Source organism: Nicotiana sylvestris, chromosome 5, assembly GCF_000393655.2.
Source record: "Nicotiana sylvestris chromosome 5, ASM39365v2, whole genome shotgun sequence".
Taxonomy (NCBI): Eukaryota; Viridiplantae; Streptophyta; class Magnoliopsida; order Solanales; family Solanaceae; genus Nicotiana; species Nicotiana sylvestris.
The window spans coordinates 108,735,341-108,758,073 of record NC_091061.1 but is presented as its reverse complement, the minus strand read 5'-3'; the positions used below and the strand labels follow the sequence as shown (position 1 = coordinate 108,758,073).

Sequence of the window (22,733 nt, the reverse complement as noted above, 5' to 3'; positions counted from 1 at the left end):
GCTGCACAGAATTCAGGTAAAGCAGTTTGAGCAAATAAAACAATTAAATCACTTAGACATACTTCCCTAAGCTAACAACAGGCTGAAATTGCAAGTAGTAATAACAGGAGGAGAAACACAATTTTAATTACTTAGTGAAAACCGAATTTTCAACAATTAGCACAAGTACGCACTCGTCACCTCACATAAAAGGCGTTTCAAATATCAATAATATCAAATCCTAAGGGAAGTCCCCACACAAGGTCAGGCAAGCTACTTACCTCGAACTAGCTCAAAGTCAACCTGAAACCACGTTCTTGCCACGAGTACTCGACTACAAATGGTCCAAATCTATTCAATTCAATTGTATAATGTAAATAACACTTCAAGTAACTGATTCTACAAAGAAATTCTAAGCTAATACGCGAAATTAGGTAAAATGACCAAAACGCCCCTCAGGCCCACGTCTCGGAATCGGGTAAACTTTATATTTTCAGAATCCTCATACTCTCACGAGTTCATGCATACTAAAATTTTCCAAATCCAATGCCAAATTCCAAATCAAAACTCGAAATCTCGGTCTAAGCACTTTCTTCCAATTTTTCATCTCCAATCTGAAATTAAATGACAAAACTAAGATTAGATTATAAGAATACAACTAGAAAGGGATTAGGAATCGTTACCCACTGATTTCCTCTTCAAAATCCTCCCAAAATCGTCCTCTCCCGAGCTCCAAATCGATTTTCCAACTTTTAAAACTAAACCCTCAAATTTATGATTTTTCTGCCCAGCAAACCCACTCCTGCGGTCCACCAATCGCATCTGCGATACCGCTTCTGCGGTTCTCACTTAAAATTTCATCTCCGCACCTGCGACCCAGGTGCCGCATCTGCGGTCTCGCAGGTGCGGTAACCCATCGCTTCTGCGGTCCTTGCTCCATTTCCTCTTGGCCGCTTCTGCTTCTTGACTCCGCATCTGCGGGAGTCGCATATGTGGCCTCTCAACCGCAGATGCGGTTATGACAGCAGCCCAAAAAGTTTCAGCTGCAAATTCCAAATTTTCAACTTCCCGTTAACCACCCGAAATCATCCCGAGGCCCCCGAGACCTCAACCAAAAGTGCATACACGTCACATACCACTATCCAAACTTATACAAATCTCCAAAACACCTCAAACAACATCGAATCAACCAATTAGCCTCGGATTCAAGTCTAAGAACTTCAAAACTCTCAAAATACGCTTTCGATCAAAAAGTCTATCAAACCTCGTCCGAATGACCTAAAAGTTTGCACACACGTCACATTCAACACCACGGAGCTAATCCAACTTCCGGAATTCCATTCTAACCCTCGGATCAAAATTTCACTATCGAATTAGAAACTTCAAAAATTTAACTTTCGGCATTTCAAGCCTAAGTTAACTACGGACCTCCAAAACACAATCCGAACACGCTTCTAAACCCGAAATACCCAACGGAGCTAATGGAACCAACAAAATTCCATTCCGAGGTCGTCTTCACACCGTTCCGATTACGGTCCAAATTCTAAAACTTAGGCTCTCATTTAGGGACTAAATATCCCAAAACTCTCCGAAACTCCAAATAACTCCTCCCGGCAACTCACAATAGTAGAAACGAACACGGGGAATGTAGTAAATAAGGAATCGGAGCGTAAATTCTTAAAACGACCGGGCAAGTCGTTATATCTAGTGTTTGTAACAAGCTTGCCAAGTTAGACAATGTTAATGTCCTCAGGGACTATGTAATGATGATGTAATTTTCTTTTAGTAATATCATCTTTATATTAAAAAAAAAGGAAAACTGTTGCAATGTTGGGCCGTGCTAAGCGCGGGCCATCGCCACCTAGTTTTAAGTTATACATTCTAGTTTTGAGTGTTACCAAAAATAGAAAAAATTAACGAAAAATGAGTTGTTCGTAGTAGCACACTAGCACCACAATTTGCAAAGGGTGATTGGTAGGTAGCAAGGACTACGTAGTCCCCACATCACCCAACACCACCATTCCTCTCTCACCTACCCAAACAGCCAAACTCTCCAAATATATTGCCTAGCAGCCATTCCCCCCCATATATATATATATGGGAGGCTACAAATATCTATATATAATCTAAACCTAACAATTTTCGCCCACCAAATTTTGAAAAGACGTAGGTCAAAGCGACGACGACGGAGAATGGCGTCTTTTGTACCTACCAAACAATTTCTCGGAGCTCCGTCTTCCTCCGATGTCGGATCCTCCCGCCTTGGATCTCTTCAGCTGCCTTCTAAGCTCTCATTCTCCAATCTTCATATCCTATCTCGTCCTTCACACCCCAAACGGCTAGGTATAAATTTAGAAATCCTTCTCAAATTGTACAAATATTTAGGATTCCTTTTACTTATAGATTTTTTGTTCTTTATTGAGCTTAATACATTTTTTTAATTTGATTGATTAAGCTCTCTGTTGCTATTTATCATCGAGAGCAATATACTTGATTTATGTGTATACTCTTAGTTATGTTGCAGTTGTGGTTCGGTTTATTTAATGATCTTATCGTCTAAATTGACTTTTATAATCTTAGTTATGAGGCCGAAAATGTTAATTTGATTAAGTTTATTGTTCTTATTGATCAAGCAAATGAAGAAAACAATATTATTTCATGAAAAAAGAAAATCACTTTTACGTATAGCTATTTATTTATCTTACCTCAATGCTGACACAAAATAAAACTCTAAGGAGAAAGATATCGATTCTAATAACTGTCTGCACTTGTATATGGTTGACCCTACTTTTTGGTCGTTTAACCTTTAGTTGGTGGATTCAGCAGAAGCGAATTCCTGACTCAGGCTAGTATCATAGTGCTTTAATAGACATACATATATCTAGACCTTTATTTGCCAATTGACTAGGTGAAGTGGTAAGGTCGTCTGGGTGCCAACTTAAAAACTCTAGTTCCTGCAATCTCAAGTAGAGTATTTCACATATAATTGTATGGGCTCTTCTACTCTCACCATCTTGTTGAAAGATTTGTCACGTTCCTGGTCTGACTAGTAGTTGTGCTGTGCCTTATTTGGCACCATGCCTCCTTGTCTCATTTATTCAATTTAGTCGTGCAAAGAGAAGGTAAAGTGAAAAATGATAGGATTCATGAGAAAAGTTCTCTCTGTTTATATTGCACATGAAATTGGAATCTTTTTCATTTTATTTCGTCAAGTTTTGCTAAGAACTCAGAACTTAAGTTTCATTCAAATTAGTTAATAATTAATCATTGTGACTGACTGTTTTTATGTAATTGTTAAGTAAAAAAGCGGTAGGAACTAGAATAAATAGTGCAGTAGCAATAAGTGCAAGAATATGTGCTTCCATAATCTCATTGGTTTTTTACTTCGCAATAACTCGGGATTTAATCTCAGTGTCCAAGACTTGCACTTGAATGACCATCAAGAGGCCTATAAGTATGTCTACTATCTGACTAAGGCATTATTTGCTAATATTTGTCTATGTTATCTAGATAATATTATATTCTTGTTACTGCAAGTTGATAAGGTGCATCTCGAAACACTGGTAGAACCAACATTCTTCAGTAGTGTTGTCCTTTGCTAAGTTGCGCGGACTCTTCGATTTTGGTGCCGTCCCCGTCCCGATACGAGATGGGGACGGGAGTGGGAGCGGGATATGTCCTGAATACGGTCAATTGACTTCAGACACTTTGACAGGAGTCCATCGACAAATTTGGGAGAAAAATTGAGATTTTGATTTCTCAAAATCAAAAATAAAATAGATTTAGGAGAATGAAAGATTGAATTCTACAATATTCATATAAGTTTTTTTTTTATAGAATATCTCTCAAAATTTACAATATTTTTATAGCTCTATTTTTTATTAGCCGAATCCTCGCACCCGTATCCATATCTGGATCCGCACCCCTGTATCTTAAAATTTAGATTTTACCGAATCCGATACTCGGATCCGTCCCCGTATCGAATACTTGCACCTGAGTCCGAGCAACTTAGGTCCTTTGTCATGTGGAAATACAAACTAAAAAACCCTTTGCCGTCCTTCACTGGCTTGCTATTAAATGGTAAAAGTTGGCTAGAAACTTATTCTCTCGGCTTGTGTACCCACAGAAATACAGGCTGCTGGTAGTACATATGGAAATTACTTCCGTGTTACAACTTTCGGAGAATCACATGGTGGTGGAGTTGGTTGTGTTATTGATGGATGCCCCCCTCGTCTCCCACTTTCTGAATCTGATATGCAGGTGGAACTTGACAGGAGGTATTTCCTTCCTTATCTCCAGCTAAATTTCTATGAGGATTAATGTGACCAGCATCAGCACGATAGCTATATTAAATATAAACTTTGACACTTTTGGTACCCTAATCTAGAAAAAGGCTAATTCAACAAGTAGTCTATGGGATAACTAAGGTTTCATTATTTTATGGTTTGTTTTAGATTGCTTACAAAACTTTGTTATTCAGGAGGCCAGGTCAAAGCCGAATTACCACACCTAGGAAAGAGACTGACACTTGCAAAATATCATCAGGCATTGCCGATGGTTGGTTTTCTGTTCAAGTTCTTGTAACCTATGTCTTCTACCACTTGTCTCTCGTGGAATAAGCCGGTGTTTATAATTCTTTTGAACTCAGTCTTGTGCATGCATTAACTGCAGGGATGACTACTGGATCCCCAATCAAGGTTGAAGTACCTAACACTGATCAGAGAGGAAATGTGAGTATGGTCTTTACCTTCTTGACACTTTCTCTGTATCAAATACAACAGGAAAGTGAAATAGTAAATTTAGTTTTTAAATGATGTAGATTATAGCTGAATATGTTAAGGGATGAGTTAATTCAACTCTTTATGGTGAACACAAGTATCTATGTTAAACTTATGCTTATCTTGCTTGGCAGTTCATATAGCTGAGTATGTTAAGGGATGAGTTATTCCTACTCTTGACTAGACTAATTCATTTTTAACGGGCACAGTGCAAAGACATCGTGGTGATAAGTCAAGTGCCTGTTGCCTGCATTCAGTGGTGGAGTTTGTGTATAAATGAGAGTTTAAAGGATATGAAAATGCCATCTGGGGCTTATTAAAAAAAATTATAAATATTTTCAAGTTAAAACCTGAAGTATATAAATTACCCACAATATCCTGATAAATCCAAGAATACTTGAAGGAGAAAAAAGGCAAATTTTCAGAGCTCTGAGATACATTTAGTATGTCCATTGTGGTGGTGCTTGTGTAAATTGCTGCCAAATTTTCTGTTCTCCTGTACTTATTGGATACATTATGGTCTGTTGAATTACCAGGACTACAGTGAAATGTCCCAGGCTTATAGGCCATCTCATGCAGATGCTACTTATGACTTCAAGTATGGAGTAAGATCCGTACAGGTAACTACCAGATAAATCTATAATTATAAAATATCTTTAGAGATCCTAATATGTTTAGTTTTCTTAGTCCTAGCTCTTATTTTTATTAAATTCTTACTACTGGCAACTTCCTTTAGGGGGGTGGTAGATCATCAGCAAGAGAAACCATTGGGAGAGTTGCTGCTGGAGCCGTTGCTAAGAAAATTCTCAAACTTTATTCTGGAACTGAGGTATGTTACTCTGTTGGTTTAAGATCCTATATTAAAAACCGGTATATGCTATTGTATCGGAGCAATGTGCAAAAAGTCTCTCTAGCGCTCATTTGGAGTATATACTGGCAATATTAAACACTTTTCAATCCATTCAATCCTCCCCCACACCCTTTTTCTTCTGAACAAAAGATCCAGACCTTTAGTTTCAGCTAACTTTTGGGATTAATAGCCCATTAATATCTGTCAATGTCTCCTTTCTTTACTGGGAAGAACATATTGAGCTCTCATATTCCATACTGCAGGTTCTTGCTTATGTTTCTCAAGTTCACCAAGTTGTACTTCCTGAGGATTGGATTGATCATCAGACTGTGACTCTAGAGCAGGTATACCTCGCATAAGAAACGTTTTCCAATTTAATATTGGGATAATACATATTTCCCCCCGGATTTGGCCTGTTTTTCCAATAGAATGCTCGAGCTTTGTGGGGGTCCTATGACCCCTTATAATCGTTTAAAGTGGTGTAAATACCCCCTTTATCAACCAGCACCAGTTTCACAAAGATATCTGTAACACACGCACCAATCATGTGATGCCCACGTCACTTTCCTTTTTAATACAATTTTGTATTTTCTTTTTGTTCACTATTTTTTCATTTTACCTTTTATATCCCTTTTCTTTCTTTTTTGTCATTTTTCTTTTTCCCTTTCTTCTTCTCCTACAACCTCTATCAAACTGCTTCGGCCATAGCACCACCATTGCCGTAGCCCCGCAACCTCCTTCTCCAGCAAATCAACCCCCCCCCCCCCCAAGAAACCCCTTTCTCCTTGTTCTCCAACTAAACCCATCACCAAATCACATCCCAATTCATCAGTTTTAGTAAAAGTTTTCATTCGACTCCAACTCGAAGCCTCAATCTTTGATTTTGATACTCAAATCAGTCCCCAATTTTTGTGTCTTCTTCTTGGCTTCAAGCCCCACTTGTGGGAATACACTGGGCCGTTGTTTGCTTCTTGGCTTCAAGAAATCGAAGCGTGAGAAGGAGATTCCTGTATGGCTAGTCCGAAGATCAAGATTAGAAACTGCAATGTTAGGAAAGGTAAAATACTAATTAACCAAAAGGAAAAGTAAAACAAAAAAGAAGAGAGAAAATTATAATCAATCCAACAGCTAAGGAAGTGATGATGGTAATACAGGACATGAAGGAGAGAAATAAAATAAAAAGTATATTTTAATTCTAAAGAAAGGAAAATACAATGATTTTTGGCTTATTTTGTCCTCTCGCGCGCTACATGTAAGTGCAAATTGTTCTCCATGCCACATAAGCATAAAAAGGGTAATAATTCCAGTTCAAACAAGTATAGGGGGGGGGGGATCATAGGACCCCCTTGCAATGTTTTAAGTGTTCTATTGGAAAATAAGAAAGATGAAGAATTGAATCATGCAGCAGGTTTTAGAATAGTGATGGGACTATCTGGTAACAGTTGATTTCAGCTGCGAATCTTGTTAGGCTTTGGAAGAAATTAATTTAATTTATGAGATTCCTCCATTTTTTTTCATTTTTGGCTGTGATCCTAGCATAGTTTTTTGTATTAATAGAGCTAACAGAGTTTTTTGTATTAATAGAGCTAACAGTCACCTCTTTGTAACCCTTTGTTTCCTTATGCATCTTCTTGATGCCTTCTTAATGATAACACCTTACTTCATAAAAAGAAAAGCACTCTAGACGTGGTATACATGAAAATGTTGTCTCTTAGATGATGCTTAATTAGTGTAGTATTTCTAGGGGTAGAGATTTTACATAGATGTTTGAAGAGAATTTGGAGAACAGTAAGGCAATCTTCTGATTGCAATATGTAAGTTAGTAATTCAACAAACAAAAAGTGTTCAATCAATTCACTAAAGGAAAATTTGTTTTGCCTCTTAAGCTTAGTACATATTACATTTACACGAACTTATCCGTAACGTTAAGATGAATTTACTGTTTAATACTTGTAAATAAGTGTTCTGAATGGTGACTTTCTAACTAACATGGTCCATACCGCTGAGCCCAAAGGTGCAAGTAAGTTTCTCACTGTGAGAATTCCAAAGGCATCAACTTTGGATAACATCTCTTGCTATAGTTCATTTTTCATCTGAGGCACTCTTTCCAACTATTATCATCCCATATGAATATGGCCTTTGGTTTTCTTTAGCTCTTCCCATTTTTGCTTCCTTATTTGGGAGTCAAAGATCTAAAGATGCTTGCTTCTTTGTTGGTTGGGAGGAAAGCATGAACTTGCCTGTTGGGTAGCATTTTATTTGACAAGTGAAAAGACGTTCGCTTCATCAAACTTTAAACTGGAATGTTGAGTGGACGAGCTCCTGATTTAAAGTCTTTTAGTGGGTAATATTGCACTTAGAAATAGTTTCATTACTAAAAAGCTCAGGAAGCTGGCCTCAAGCTGCCAGCTGAAAGGTATTCTAGGACGGATCTCTTGTTCACTTGGCAATATAGTTTTCCTTTGTTGCTAACTTCTCGGTTTCTCTCTCAAGAAGAAGAAGAGCAAAAGAAAAATTCTTGGTATACAGATAGTCATATCATTTTGCTTTTTTTCCGGATATTGGAAAGAGTTGACAATAGCTTGAAAAAGGCATTGGTTGTGTGCTTTAATCACCATATTCAATAACCTTTCTTCTGGTGAACTCATCTAATCAGAAAAATTGATCCATCCTCCTCAAGAAATTGTAAGATATCCCTGATGTCAGATTAAGCTTCATTAAGATCCTTGAAGTCTTGCTCAGCCCTTTGTTTAAGTAGTTTCTAGGAAGAGGAGATGAGAATGATTACCTCAAAGTACAAAGCCGTTAGATGGATGTTCTGGAAAACAGTGATTGTACACTTATTTAGACTCCTATATATTGAAGAGAGCAATTAGGGAATGTTTGGATGGAATTATAAATATAGTTGGCTACTAATACGAGCCATGTTTATTGATCAGGTACGTTTTTGCTTTTTGCTAAAGCTTCTGAACCAAATGGTGACATGTTGCCTCTCACTCTTCCGCAACCAAGAGACAGTCCATGGCTATCTCATCCCACTTCCATTATGGTATTTGAACTAGCTGTAAGAGTCTTGCGGTCTCCGGTGGTCAACCTTAACCAGCTGGCCGAGCATTCAGCTACATTCTCAACGACATCCCTCTTCATACCTTTCCACCCATAGAGTGGGCGGATCATCCAGCACTAAGAAGGACACACTTGAAGCATCCATGTCTTTCTCTTGAAATTATGTTATTGCCTTATTGGTATACCAACAAAGTCAACGCTGTTGGTATTATAGGATAATGACCAGTCTATTTCATGTTATGACCTAATATAAAGGAACATGATCCTTGAGTGCAATCAAGCATATCCATGGTTAGGTAATAGTGTTGCAACCAGTAACTTGCTTTCTATAGTGAAAGTCAAGTTGGATGCGTTCACCAATTAGACACGATGGGTAACACTGATCAATGTGTTATTTTTGTGCGCGACACTCAATTCTCCTTGCCAGTTTAGCTTTGTCACTATATCGGAGTCCAATGTAAAATTGGCTTATACTCATCTCCATTTCATCAAAGACCTTTCTTTGGGGAAGAGGGAAAGGTTTCTTCCATAGGATCTGGTCTTGTTTCCCTCTGTTTGACCAATCCTTGGGGTAAAGAAAGAGGAGGAGACTCTACTACTTGTCTAGTGAAAGGGCATTTGGCTCAGCTAATTTGACGAGGTTTTGTTTAATCATGAGTTTGTAGAGACTCGAGGGTTTCTCTAGGCTGGGACTTTCTTTCGTCAAAGTTTGTCTTCTAACCCTTTTTGTCACTCAAGGCTACATTAAAGCTAGATACAAGAAAATAAATGATTCCTCATCCAGTCAGTAACTGACATGAGATTGTAGCAGCTGCCAATGCTACTTAGGGTAATGGTATAGGTTTGTGCATGCGATGGTGGACACTAGCCCTTTTAGCTGAGACAGACTGCTTTAGCACATGAAGGCCACTATGTTTCTGGGTTATTAGGCAAAAAATTGGAGAAACTTTTTGTGCTTCTATCTATGGCTTCCTTGCTCACCAATAATAGTCATTTTATGAGCTTCCGAGTTAACTGAGATTATTCTCCTGCATGTCTGATGTACTTGATTGTTTGATGTTTTTCATGCTGATCAAGCTAGTAATTGTTTCTGGTAATTATCTATTTATACCAGATAGAAAGCAATATTGTCCGATGCCCAGATCCAGAATATGCAGAGAAGATGATTGCTGCTATTGATGCTGTACGAGTGAGAGGGGACTCTGTTGGTGGAGTTGTAACTTGCATTGTTAGAAATGTCCCACGGGTAAGCTATCTCTCCTTTTATTTGTAGGTGTAATACGTATATTTGCACCTCTTTGGTAACTTCCACACAAAATTTCGTGTCTAATTTTCAAAGAGGTGCCTGAGAGTTTATTAATGTTTACTAGGGTCTTGGTACACCAGTCTTCGATAAACTTGAAGCTGAGCTAGCTAAAGCTTGCATGTCATTACCTGCAACAAAGGGTTTTGAGTTTGGAAGTGGCTTCGGAGGTATATCATCTTTACTTCCCTGTTTCTACAAGATGTAGTTTAACTTTTTCACTGAAACCCTTGGGTATGTCAAGATGTAGTTTAACTTTTTCACTGAAACCCTTGGGTATGTTTAGTCAAAGCATTCTCCATGAGTCCTAAGCAGATATAGATTCCTCGAAACTTTCTTAAAATGAGTGAATTTTGCAACCTTTCCAAATACCTTCAAGATTTTTTATAATACTAGGAGCACAGTACTAACCATTTAGCAGTTCTGTCAAAGCGTCAAATAATGTTTTGATAACCGAGAAATCCCCGAGGGCTAGTGGCGCATGGTTCGAAACTCGTTGGATAATAAAACCGTCCTACCCTTCTCCAGTTAATTACTAGACTTTTGTGTGCAGAAGGGTTTGTCCCGTGAGGTATGCCTAACCGTCCTACCCTTCTGCTTATCGAGGAATGACTCTCGATAGGAAGATAGGAAGGTGTGGAGGTCGAGAATTAATGTTGTGGGTTGACAGGTAGTCGAGAGTTTCTTCTAATTCTATCAATAGTATTACTAGTTTTGTATTTTCCTAGTCCTGGCTCTTCCTTGTTATTACACAGTGTATCTTTCTTACCGGTAGTATTGGTACCATTCTTGTACTTTTGCATTCCTAGATCATTGTTAATGCACACTGGACCATCAGTTTCCGTTGTGCTATTATCTTGTTGTTGTTGCTACTGTCTGTTTATTGCTTTTTTTTTTTCACTATTCATGAGCCGAGGGTCCATCGCAAATAAACTCTCTCTACCTTCCTAAAGTAGGGGTAAGGTCTGCGCAAATAGTACCCTTCCCAGACCCCACTTGTGGTATTTCACCGAATATGTTGTTACACTTCTTGTTACAAACGTTCTTAGGTGCTACTTTCTCTGATGGACATATAATGTATAAATTTGCTTCTGGTGAAAATTAAAGGCACATTCATGACTGGTAGCGAGCATAATGACGAATTCTATATGGATGAGCATGGCCGAATCAGGACAAGAACCAACAGATCTGGTGGTATCCAGGTACACTTTGTGCAGTATTCTTTTGGTATGTCTATTTAGAGGAGCAAATTATAATTATGGCTTTAATTTACAGGGCGGTATATCAAATGGAGAAGTTATCAATATGAAAATAGCTTTCAAGCCAACTTCAACTATTGCTGTAAGTACTCTGACTCTGTGTCTTCCATCCATTTATTTCTTTTTCGTCCTTCCTGGTGTAAAATGATGTTATTATACTGCTCCAGCACCTTGGCTTCGTTGTTTATTTGGAGTTGAACTACTATATGTTTTTGTCAAGCTGAACTTCTTGTTTGTCATTTTCTCGCAAGAAATAGTAGTTATTTCATAAGTTGAAACTCTATTATTTGACTAGGTCAATTATTTATTTCAGGGCTATATGTAAATCAGTTTAATTATCTTATTTCAATTCTCATGCAGAGGAAGCAGCAAACTGTGACGCGAGATAAACATGACACAGAACTCATTGCTAGGGGTCGCCATGATCCTTGTGTAGTTCCCCGAGGTTTGTCTCTGAAATTATAGTTGCCTGCTATTCCTTGTTTTGATAGCCTCTCTGCATCTCTACTATAACCTTGGCTAGTCTTAGAAGCCATTGAGACTTGCCTGGTTATAACTTATTGATAACATAACGAGAAAGGAGATCTGCTATCTTCCCACTTCCAAACCTGCTCTTCTTTCTGTTCTATTTCCTTTTTCCCCTAAAAAATGACAATTAGCTTTGATGTTGTGATGCTACAGCTGTTCCAATGGTTGAAGCAATGGTAGCCCTGGCGCTTGTGGATCAGCTAATGGCTCATTATGCACAGTGTATGCTGTTCCCAATTAATCCTGCATTGCAGGAACCTTTGCAGTCATCAACACCCGAGTCAGCTGAGGTTACCCTCTGAATGGAGCTGAGCAGCTTTTGTACCTTCAGACAACTTGTTGAAGGTCTTCAAGTTTCTTTATTTGAAGAGTGTAATTTCATCAACACCTTAGGAGTTTTACTGTTTAGAGGAGATATCTCCTTTTTGCCTCTTTGTCACTCATGGGTAAGGCGGGACCTATCTTTAGTGCATTTACATCAATGTAAAATTGTGCGCCATGTATTGGGCAATTTTAGGTTTTTATTCAATTTAAAGCCACATGTTGTGGCTTTGTACTTCTCCGTCTGCTATTGTTCAGTTTTTTTTCTTCCAGTAAAATAGTATTGTAACCTGTATGAATATATTCCTGGCACGTGAAAACTTATTGAAATAAATTTGCTCAGCCATAGTTGTGCAATTCGTTGTTTAAACTCATTTATGAGGAAGGTACCTATATACATCTTGATCTAATGTAGAGAGGGGTTGTTGCCTTTCATGCTTAAGAATTCTTGTTCCTGCTTATTACAGGAGGGATGCCGAGCTTTTGTATATCTTAAGTTTTTGGATAGGGAACTTGCAGGAAATTGTATCTCATTTTTCATACTGTAATGGAAAAAAGTCAGAGCTCAAAAGGCTTTGAACCTTATCTTACTCTTTACTAGTCCACTAAAGAACAATTGTAAAGTGAAAGAAGGAGCTCCTCCCAATCTTTAAGGGACACTCTCCCTTTTGATATACCCATTTCTTTTCTTCCAACAACATCCACTTATTGAAAAAGGATTACAAGGAAAAGACTAAGACAGAGTCTTGATCCTATTGGTAACAGTGACGAGATGAAGAGGTTCATGAAGGCTAGATTTGTTCCAGATTATTTCCGAAAGGACATCCTCAAGAAGCGGTACACCTTGCAACAAGAATGAGAGCGAATATTGAAGAGACTGACCAACTTGCGATCATATACGGCTTGAATATGCAGATTGCTAATACTTGGAATTTATTCTCATCTGAATCCTCAGATAAAGATGCAGATTTCACCATTTGCGGGACTGTACTATGTTTGTTATTGTTGTTGAATCTTCAGATGAAGCATATGCAAAGGCCATCAAGATTGAAGAACAACTCAAGGATAGAAAGTCTAGAAGTCATCCAACTTCTTGGAGCAAAGGTAAAGATACTTGGAAATCATCAACCAATTGGGACAAAGCTAGGGAAGCTAAGCAAGTTCCCAAAGCTAATGTTCATAAAGGCAAAGCTAAAGTGGATAATAAGAAGGGAGGTAATTACAATGCTAAACCTAATTCTAGCAAGATCCGTAGTAACCATTGGATGTGCAAAACTATCTTATTTGTGCAACTCACCCTCCATTTTTAGTCACACTTTTGTTTTTGCTACAACTAAGTCATTAGGCTCGTATATATCATCTAAGATTTTGATGAATGCAACACAATAATTTCTTAGAAATTTAAAATTGTTTAAAGATACGTAGGTGATATATGCAAAAGGACTAGGATTTATAGAAATATCTCCCCACAGTTGAGCATGAGGCAAAGCTGAAACTCTTTCAGTTGTGTAGATTTTGATGTATTAGTTAACGTACGTGCCCTTAAACTTGATCTATAAACTTTTTTTTTATTTGAACGAAAGCAACAAATAAAAGTGCACTGGCTATGAATATCGAAGTATTTAATTAAATACTATCAGTCCATTTTAACTCTAGTTTTAGTCAAATAAATTTTGTCCAAAATAAATTTCACTTTAAAAAACCAAAAAGACATTTTTCTTCTTCTTTCAAATCTACTCTCGGTTCAATAAATGACCCATAATTTTTTTTAGAAAATATTTCAACAGTTATTTTTATTTACAGGAAAGTAGAGTATAATTTATTTAAATGATCTTAATGATCAATACCTTTAAATAGTTTTGTTATCGAGTATGTCATAATCTTAAACGATATTTAAAATGAATTGAAGATAATATCTACATATGTATATACATGTTACAAACTAAAGGGTTTTTTGTTATTATAGAACTTAGAAGCTAGGATCCTACCAAAATCCTCTAATTTAAAGTACCATAATATTTTTTTCTTTAAAGAAAAGAAGAAGAAAAAGAATACCCAACACAAGAATGCGATTAGTTATCGAATACAGGGTTGTCGGTTCAAAATTATACGTCCAAATCCAAGAAAGAACAAATAGAATTTGTAAATACTAATTTGAAGCTATACTTTTGATGTCACAAGTTGGTTTTCGTGATCATTCTAATTTAAAACGTATGACCATATATCTATACTTTGGCAATGAAAGCTAACTAGGGAGGAAGTTGTTTGACCAAAAAGTATAAAATTCTTTTGTCGAATTAATTATCAGAGATATAGAAGGTAAATTTTAATTAAATATAATTAATTCTAGATTCAAATATACTGAGTACGAAATCAAAGAAGAACAAGAATGTGTAATATTTCTTAATGTAATTATCGTACATCAAATATAAATGATAAGCTTACATCTAAGACAGATTTGCGCTATAATCACAGAAGCAAAAGAGAGGAAGAAAGGGCACTGTTGATGACGAAGAGATTCCCCTTGTTAACTCTATAGTGGTTGTCACACCTCCTTTTTCACCTACACCCCGGGGAGGGTATAATAAAGGGAGTTTTTTCCAATTTAAGTGACAATCGAAACGGGATTATTTTAATTAAAATTCAGAGTCGCCACTTGGGATAATTAATGGTGTCCCAAGTCACCGGTTCAAATCCCGAATCGAGGAAAAGATTGACTCTGTATTACAGTCTGCGAACACAGAAATCCGGGTAAGGAATTCTGTTAACCCGGGAGAAGGTGTTAGGCATTCCCGAGTTCCGTGATTCTAGCACGGTCGCTCAACTGTTATAATTGGCCTATTATCTGATTTTAGTACATGTTTAAACCTATGTGCAAATTTTAACTTAAACCGCTTTTCTTTATTTAATTTTTTAAGAAAAATTCAACGTCATCTAAAACACGTCTTGAACCCCGTCACATAAATGCACCCGCGGTCCGTGACGTATTTTATCCAACATTGTTGAGATTTATATTTGGGTCACATAAATGCGCACCCGAGTTTAGGAAGATAAATTATTAAAATAACGCGCCTAAAGCAACTACGCACTTTCAAATTTGCGAGGGCTATGAAAAATTCAACTAATGGCACGCCTCAATTTCTAAAGGATTAAAATTAGTTATATGCGGGCTATGGATTATGAACAAAATATATTGTGGAAAACCATCTTCAATAGGAGAGCTATTGTGGATACATCTGCGGTACATTACTGCTAAAGTAACATTTGCTCCAATATGTGCAGAAAACAAGCATGTCAAAATTGTTTGACATAGATTCAGGTGAAATCAAAATAGAAGAGATCAAAAGATATTAAATTTTTTATTGACAAAATATCGTGAGAATATTCATAGGATTTAATAATATGAAACATGGCCATTTCACAAGTAGATATACGATACAACACATTATTCAGGCATCTTAAAAGTTAACCGCTAATATAATAAATAAAGGCACTAATTTGACAACTACATACAACACATCGTTAAAGCACATCTAAAAGACACAATGATATAAATAGCAATACTTTTCAACTTTAGCTAACAATTTCCATAGCTTTTGTTGTTTACTTTCTAAATAATGAGTTTTAAATTAAAAGGGAAATCATGTACTTCTTCAGCAACCTTCAAATAAATCAAAAGGCCTTCAACTTAAACTCACATTTTCAACTAACCAAAGATAATAAAATATTTTACGTCAAACAAATACAGGGATGCAAAATCGACAATAACCAAACTAGCTGAGAAGATCAACACTGATACAGTAGTATTATCAAAGTGCTAGAAAATAGGAGCTGACCTTATCTTCCAAATTCAAACAAAACAACAGCGGCAAAGTCAAACAGGAACCGCAAGCAAAATCGAGACCTCGAACCGGAAACCTCAGAACTACGTTCTTCGACGACCTCGAAACTCGCCGGAACAGTTTTGGAAGTGGACTATTTGGGGCGTTTTATGGGGTGTTTTTCAGGTGGAGAAGATGAGCTCTCATGGCTCTTTCATGGTGGATGTTAAGCTCTAGATGTAGAATTTTTAGGAGGAAGAAGACCCTCTTTTCGTTGGTTGTCCGTGTATATCCAGTGTATATCGAGAGTATCTCTAGTGTATATATAATGTATACTGACTGTATATCGAGTGTATACCCCCTGTCTCCGTTAAGAGGAAGCCATCTTTTTTTCCTCTCTATCTTTTGAACTTCCCCCTCCTCTTTCTCCAGCTCTTTAATCTCTAAATAGGCATCAAATTAGTGCATCTTCCATTACAAATTATACTTTTAACTTCTTTAATTATCCACTAGTTAGTGTTATTATTTAATTTTCATTAGTGTTAGTTTTACCCTACCAATATAGAAGCTTCCTAATTAGTTAGGTAAGACTCTTTTTTCATTTTTTTAAAATAAAACCTAAATTAATTTCTATCCCCAAATTATCTTAGACAATTAAATTAATTAACCCTAATAATTATTACAACTAATTAAAAACCAAATTAAAAGAAAATTGCCAAAATTTGAAAATTAAAGAGTAAAATGTAACATGACTATTTTTATGATCTTTTTCTATTTTTTCAACAACAACTTACTTAATTAATCTAAAAATGTAAAATAAAATCCAAAATGCAGATGCAATATATTTTGTTTTTTGTATTTTCATAATCTGAAATACTACATAATGCATTTTAAAATAAGATAGAAATATTGCACAATACCAAAGCTAATCCTAATTAATTAAACTAAATATAAACTATTTTTGCGTTTTCAAAATAAGGTACTATTTTTTAAAATTGTTTTTTATGAAAAGTACATAAACTAAAATACTTGCTTGTAATTTTTATTTTTCTTCTAAGAAAATAAAATAAAAGAGTTAAAATGAGTTGAAATAGCTATATTAAGCCTAAATTAAATATTTACGTGCTAAAATATAAATTTTTTGGGGAAGGTCAAAAATCACATGTCTACAGCTGCCCCTCTTTGACTGGAAATGTGAAGAGTTTTCAGACAAAGAACGACTAGACATGTTTTTTGACCCGACCCTTATTTAAAGAGACCAAAACTTAAGAGAAAAGGGAAATGTGACCGAGCCCTGGTATTTGGGCTTCCTACATATCCTTGGCTATAAAAGAATCAGGTCACGTGTAGTTCAGAAGTAAGTGAGATGATTGAGTATGCCGAGGTGGAGAGCCAGTCGAGGTGCCGTTCCGTCGAAGTTCTGATCCGTGGTCCTGTTATTACATCAAAATGAAAAAAAAAACTAACTAAGTCTATCAACTATGAGTTACAAGATTTCTATCTACATCTTCAAACTCGATCTTGCAACTCTTGTTGCCATGTTGACATGTATTCTCCCGGTGAAATCCATTGTTGCCGCTTTGCACCGACTTCTTGAAATGATCTCCCTCTCGCTATGCTAGTACCTGATTACTGATCCTTTAAATGTCTCCATCTTGATCATTGTCGTCTTCCTCTACTCTCTAGGCGAGCTCCTGACTTCTTGATCTTGAATGTATTTCTCTTGATTTTTGTTGTATTCCTCCGCTCTCCCGGCGGGTTACTGACTACTTGACTTAAAAAGGTATTCCTCTGTTCTCCAGGCGGGCTCCTGACTTCTCTATTTTTTAGGCGGGCTCCTCACTTCAAAACGTGAAATGTATCCCTATGTTATCCAGGCAGGCTCCTGACTTCGACATTTGAAATGTATTCCTCTGTTCTCCAGGCGGGCTCCTGACTTCTCTGTTCTCCAGGCGGGCTCCTAACTTCAACACTTGAATTGTACTCCTCTGTTCTCCAGGCGGGCTCCTGACTTCAAAACTTGAAATGTATTCCTCTGTTCTCCAGGTAGGCTCCTCTGTTCTTCAGGCGGGCTCCTGACTTCTGAAACTTGAAATGTATGCCTCTGTTCTCCAGGCGGGCTCCTGACTTCAACACTTGAATTGTATTCCTCTGTTCTCCAGGCGGGCTCCTGACTTCAAAACTTGAAATATATTCCTCTGTTCTCCAGGCAGGCTCCTGACTTCAACAAAATAGATACAACAAAGAAAATCTCTTGCCCCCGTTTGGTGGCTGAGCATCATACTACCAGATATTGATAAGAATTTGAAAATTAAAACTTGAATTGTAATAACCCTGCTCTTCAGGCGGGCTCCTAACTTCTGAAACTTGAAATGTATGCCTCTGTTCTCCAGGCAGGCTCCTGACTTCAACACTTGAATTATAACAACCTCCGTTCTACAGGCGGGCTCCTAACTTCATCAACTTAAAATTTAACAACCTCCATTCTACAGGCGGGCTCCTGACTTCATCAACTTAAAATTTAACAACCTCCATTCTACAGGCGGGCTCCTGACTTCTTCGACTTAAAATTATAACAACCTCCGTTCTACAGGCGGGCTCCTGACTTCATCAACTTAAAATTTAACAACCTCCATTCTACAAGCGGGCTCCTGACTCCAACTTAAAATTTAACTACCTCCATTATACAGGCGGGCTCCTGACTTCATCAGCAATTACTTCCCTCAAACTGGTGTTTTCACTTCTCTGAAACCTGCCGGGGATAACACTGCTGGGGAATTATCTTCCTTCTTTAAGACTAGTTACTTTCCTTTTTTTAACAATGGTGGGGATGATACTGATTCAAAGACCACTACCCTTAAAACTTAGGTTATCTTGCTTCTTCCAAGATTGCTTTCTTTAAAACTTGTATTGCCTTCTCCCGTAAACTGTTGGAGATTCCACTTCCTTCAAAACTTGTGTTATCTTCCATCTTCCCCAAGTGGGTATCTGATTTCAAGAAAATTTACGCAATGAGAGAAAATTTTTTGCCCCAGTTTGATAATCTTCTTTGCGGTGTCTTCCCGCTGTCAATAACATTTCCTTTCCCTGCTTCAAATCAAAGAAAAATTTGTTAGTTTAAAACATGGTGAGTGGTCGTGCCACTCCTGCTGGGGATGGTTTTTCCCTTTTCCTTTCCCTGCTTTGCGTTTTATTACAAAACTTGCTGGGGATGATATTATTTGCTGGGGATGATATTCCTGCTGGGGATGGTTTTTCTTTTCTCTTCCTTCCCCGCTCTGTGTTGTCCGACCATCGCAGAACTTGGTCGATAATCTGTCGGAGTTGTTCCTGCATCTCGCAAATCTGATGGGGATCCTCTTGGAATTTGATCCATAACTTTTCAACTGTTGTTTTTTCTGTTTTTCTCCAACTTCCCCTGGAAATTTGGTCCTCTTGGAATCTAGACCCATTCATCATTTGGTCTTGCGACAAACTTCTTTTCGCTTTGTCGCCTTATCTTTGGCCTGTCCTATTCGCATTTTGCTTTGCACCATTTTGGCAACTGGTAGTATGCTCTGAAAAATCTTTCTCAAAACAAACTGCTGGAGGAAAAATTCTTAAAACAAAAGAAATGAAAAGTGATGATTTCAAAAGATGGAAAAAGAAGAAGTCTTTCCGAACGAATGCTGGGGAGAAGAAAAGGAAAAGGACTTATCTGAATGATATAACCGATCCCAACGATCATGTCGTGCATTCCGGATTAATCAACCCAGTCTATTTGTATCAATCAATCTTTTTGGTGGCCTCATTTCGATGGGGGATATGCAGGCGCCGAACTCTTTTTGCCAAATCAACACTTTTGCATTGCTTGATGCCTCGACGGATCCTTTCCGCCAATCTTATCTTGTCGCCTCATAGTGCCCTTCGAGGGGTTTTCACTAATAATACTCTCTCATTTCTCTCAACTCCCAGCGCCTTCTGGTGCCTATGAAGGTTTTCACCATAAGACTCTCTCATTTTGTTTTTCTCAGCTTTCGTTGCCTTACGGTGCCTGTGAAGGTTTTCACCATAAGACTCTCTCATTTTATTTTCTCTTTCTCAGCTGGGGATTGGAGTGTTGCCGATAAGATTCTCTCTACTGGGGATTTCTTTGGCTATCAATTCCGTCGGCTGATAATCCTCTTTCAGTCGGGGATCAGTGTGTTATTCTTGGCTTTCATTTGCCTGCTCGGCATCTCTCGGATACTGATCGAGAGGTCTTTTTGGACATAAAATATGGGTTTTTGTGTGGGGCTAAAAGGAAAAGGATATCAAAAGATTCAAAATAACTTTAATGGGTAAAACATTACAACTCTCGGAATCAAACCTTTTTCCACAATTTAAAATGTAACTTCTGCCCCAGTTTTCTTGTTTGGGGGATTTTTTGATTTTTGTTATACTATGACCGAGCCGTGAGGCGCCTACGTATCCTCTTTGAAGAATCAGGTCGAACGTAGTTCATTCGATTCCTTTGTATTTCTTTTTCTTGTGGCTTTTCTTTTTGTTTTGTTATTATTTTTTCTTCCCTTTTTTTTTTTCATTTTCATTAGTGATTCCAAGAGAGGGGTATGAAAGAATAAATAAAGCTCAAAGGGGGAAGCAATGGTTAAAGTGTTTGGATAGAAGAAAGAATTGCCTCCGTCATTTCATTCTCCGATAAATGCCAAGTACAAACAGACAAACATCAATTGCAATCAAAGGAATTACACATAATATCTCTTGACTGCGTCAGAATTGATAACCATGTCGATGCATCATCCCTCGACATCTGTCAGACATAAGGCGCCGTTGGATAACACTCTGGTCACAATAAACGGCCCTTGCCAATTCGGGGCGAACTTGCCCTTTACTTCGGCCTGATGTGGCAAGATTCGTTTCAGCACCTGCTGTCCTACTTCAAATTTCCTGGGACGCACCTTCTTATTATATGCTCTTGCCATCCTCTTTTGATACAACTGGCCATGACATACTGCTGCCAATCTCTTTTCATTAATCAAGCTCAACTGGTCCAATCGGGCTTTGACCCATTCATCATCATCAATCCCAACCTCAGCGATAATTCAGAGGGACGGAATTTCTACTTCTGCCGGTATCACTACTTCAGTTCCGTATACCAACAAATAAGGAGTTGAACCTACTGAAGTGCGGACAATAGTGCGATATCCCAAAAATGCAAATGGCAACTTTTCGTGCCATTTCCTGGATCCTTCTACCATCTTCCTCAATATCTTCTTTATGTTCTTGTTGGCTGCCTCAACCGCGCCATTCGCCTTGGGACGATACGGGGTGGAATTACGGTGTGTAATCTTGAACTATTGACATACTTCTTTCATCAAACTGTTGTTAAGATTAGCGCCATTGTCCGTGATGATCACTTTGGGGATCCCAAATCTACAGATGATATGGGAATGAACGAAATCCACCACTGCTTTCTTGGTTACCGACTAGAAAGTTTTAGCCTCAACCCACTTGGTGAAATAATCGATGGTGACCAGAATGAACCTATGACCGTTGGAAGTTGCCGGCTCAATCGGTCCAATGACATCCATGCCCCATGCAACAAATGGCCATGGTGCTGACATTGTATGCAATTCTGTTGGCGGAGAATGAATCAAATCTCTGTGTATCTGACACTGATGGCATTTTCGCACGAAATTGATACAATCACGCTCCATAGTGAGCCAATAATACCCTGCTCGAAGAATCTTCTTCGCCAATACATATCCGCTCATATGTGGCCCATAAACTCCCGCATGTACCTTTGTCATCACTGTCGTGGCTTAACCAGCATCTATACATCTCAGCAATCCCAAATCTGGTGTTCTTTGTATAACACTCCTCCACTGAGGAAAAATCCATTTGCCAATCACCGAATGGCTCTCTTTTGATCTCCGGTGGCCTGCTCTGGGTATATCCCCATCCTGAGGTATTCCTTGACATCATAAAACCATGGCTCGCCATCCATTTCTTCCTCTATCATGTTGCAATAAGCATGTTGATCACGAACCTGGATATGCAACGGGTCAACATGAATTTTGTCTAGGTGGTGCAACATCGATGCTAAAGTGGCCAAAGCATCGGCAATCTTATTGTGAACTCTTGGGATGTGTCTGAACTCCACTGATCGAAATCGCTTGCTCAGATCGTGCAAACATTGTCGATATGGTATAAGCTTCAAATCCCGTGTTTCCCATTCACCCTGGATTTGATGCACCAGGAGGTCTGAGTCTCCCAAGACCAAGACGTCCTGGACATCCATGTCTGTAGCTAACCGTAAGCCCAAAATGCATGCCTCATATTCAACCATGTTATTGGTACAATAGAAACGTAGCTGTGCCATAACAAGATAATGATGTCCTATTTCAGAAATAAGTACCGCTCCTATTCCAACTCCTTTCGCATTTGCGGCTCCATCAAAGAAGAGCTTCCAACTTGGTTCCTCAGATAATTCCAACTCATCTATATGCATCACTTCTTCATCAGGAAAATACGTCCTCAATGGCTCATATTCTTCATCAACAGGATTCTCAGCCAAGTGATCGGCGAATGCTTGGACTTTCATGGCCGTCCTCGTCACATAGATGATGTCGAACTCCGTGAGTAATATTTGCCATTTCGCTAACCTCCCTGTGGGCATAGGCTTATGGAAAATATACTTCAGTGGATCCAAGCGTGAAATGAGATAAGTAGTATATGATGACAGATAATGTTTAAACTTCTGTGCCACCCAAGTTAGGGCACAACACGTCTTCTCAAGTTGAGTGTACTTAAACTCATAGACCGTAAACTTCTTACTGAGATAATAGA

At 38.0% G+C, this 22,733-nt stretch overlaps 1 protein-coding gene across 1 annotated transcript; it reads left to right on the top strand.

Annotated features, from left to right (window-relative positions):
* The first annotated feature begins 2,068 nt into the window (after positions 1-2,068).
* On the top strand, positions 2,069-12,441 carry LOC104231760 (chorismate synthase 1, chloroplastic). Its single transcript, XM_009784811.2, has 13 exons — positions 2,069-2,322; positions 4,106-4,256; positions 4,460-4,536; positions 4,651-4,709; positions 5,294-5,377; positions 5,494-5,586; positions 5,871-5,951; positions 9,788-9,919; positions 10,044-10,146; positions 11,084-11,178; positions 11,252-11,317; positions 11,596-11,680; positions 11,917-12,441. The coding sequence occupies exons 1-13, from the start codon at positions 2,172-2,174 to the stop codon at positions 12,063-12,065; spliced, it is 1,326 nt and encodes a 441-aa protein (XP_009783113.1). The 5' UTR covers positions 2,069-2,171; the 3' UTR covers positions 12,066-12,441.
* The last annotated feature ends 10,292 nt before the right edge of the window (positions 12,442-22,733 follow it).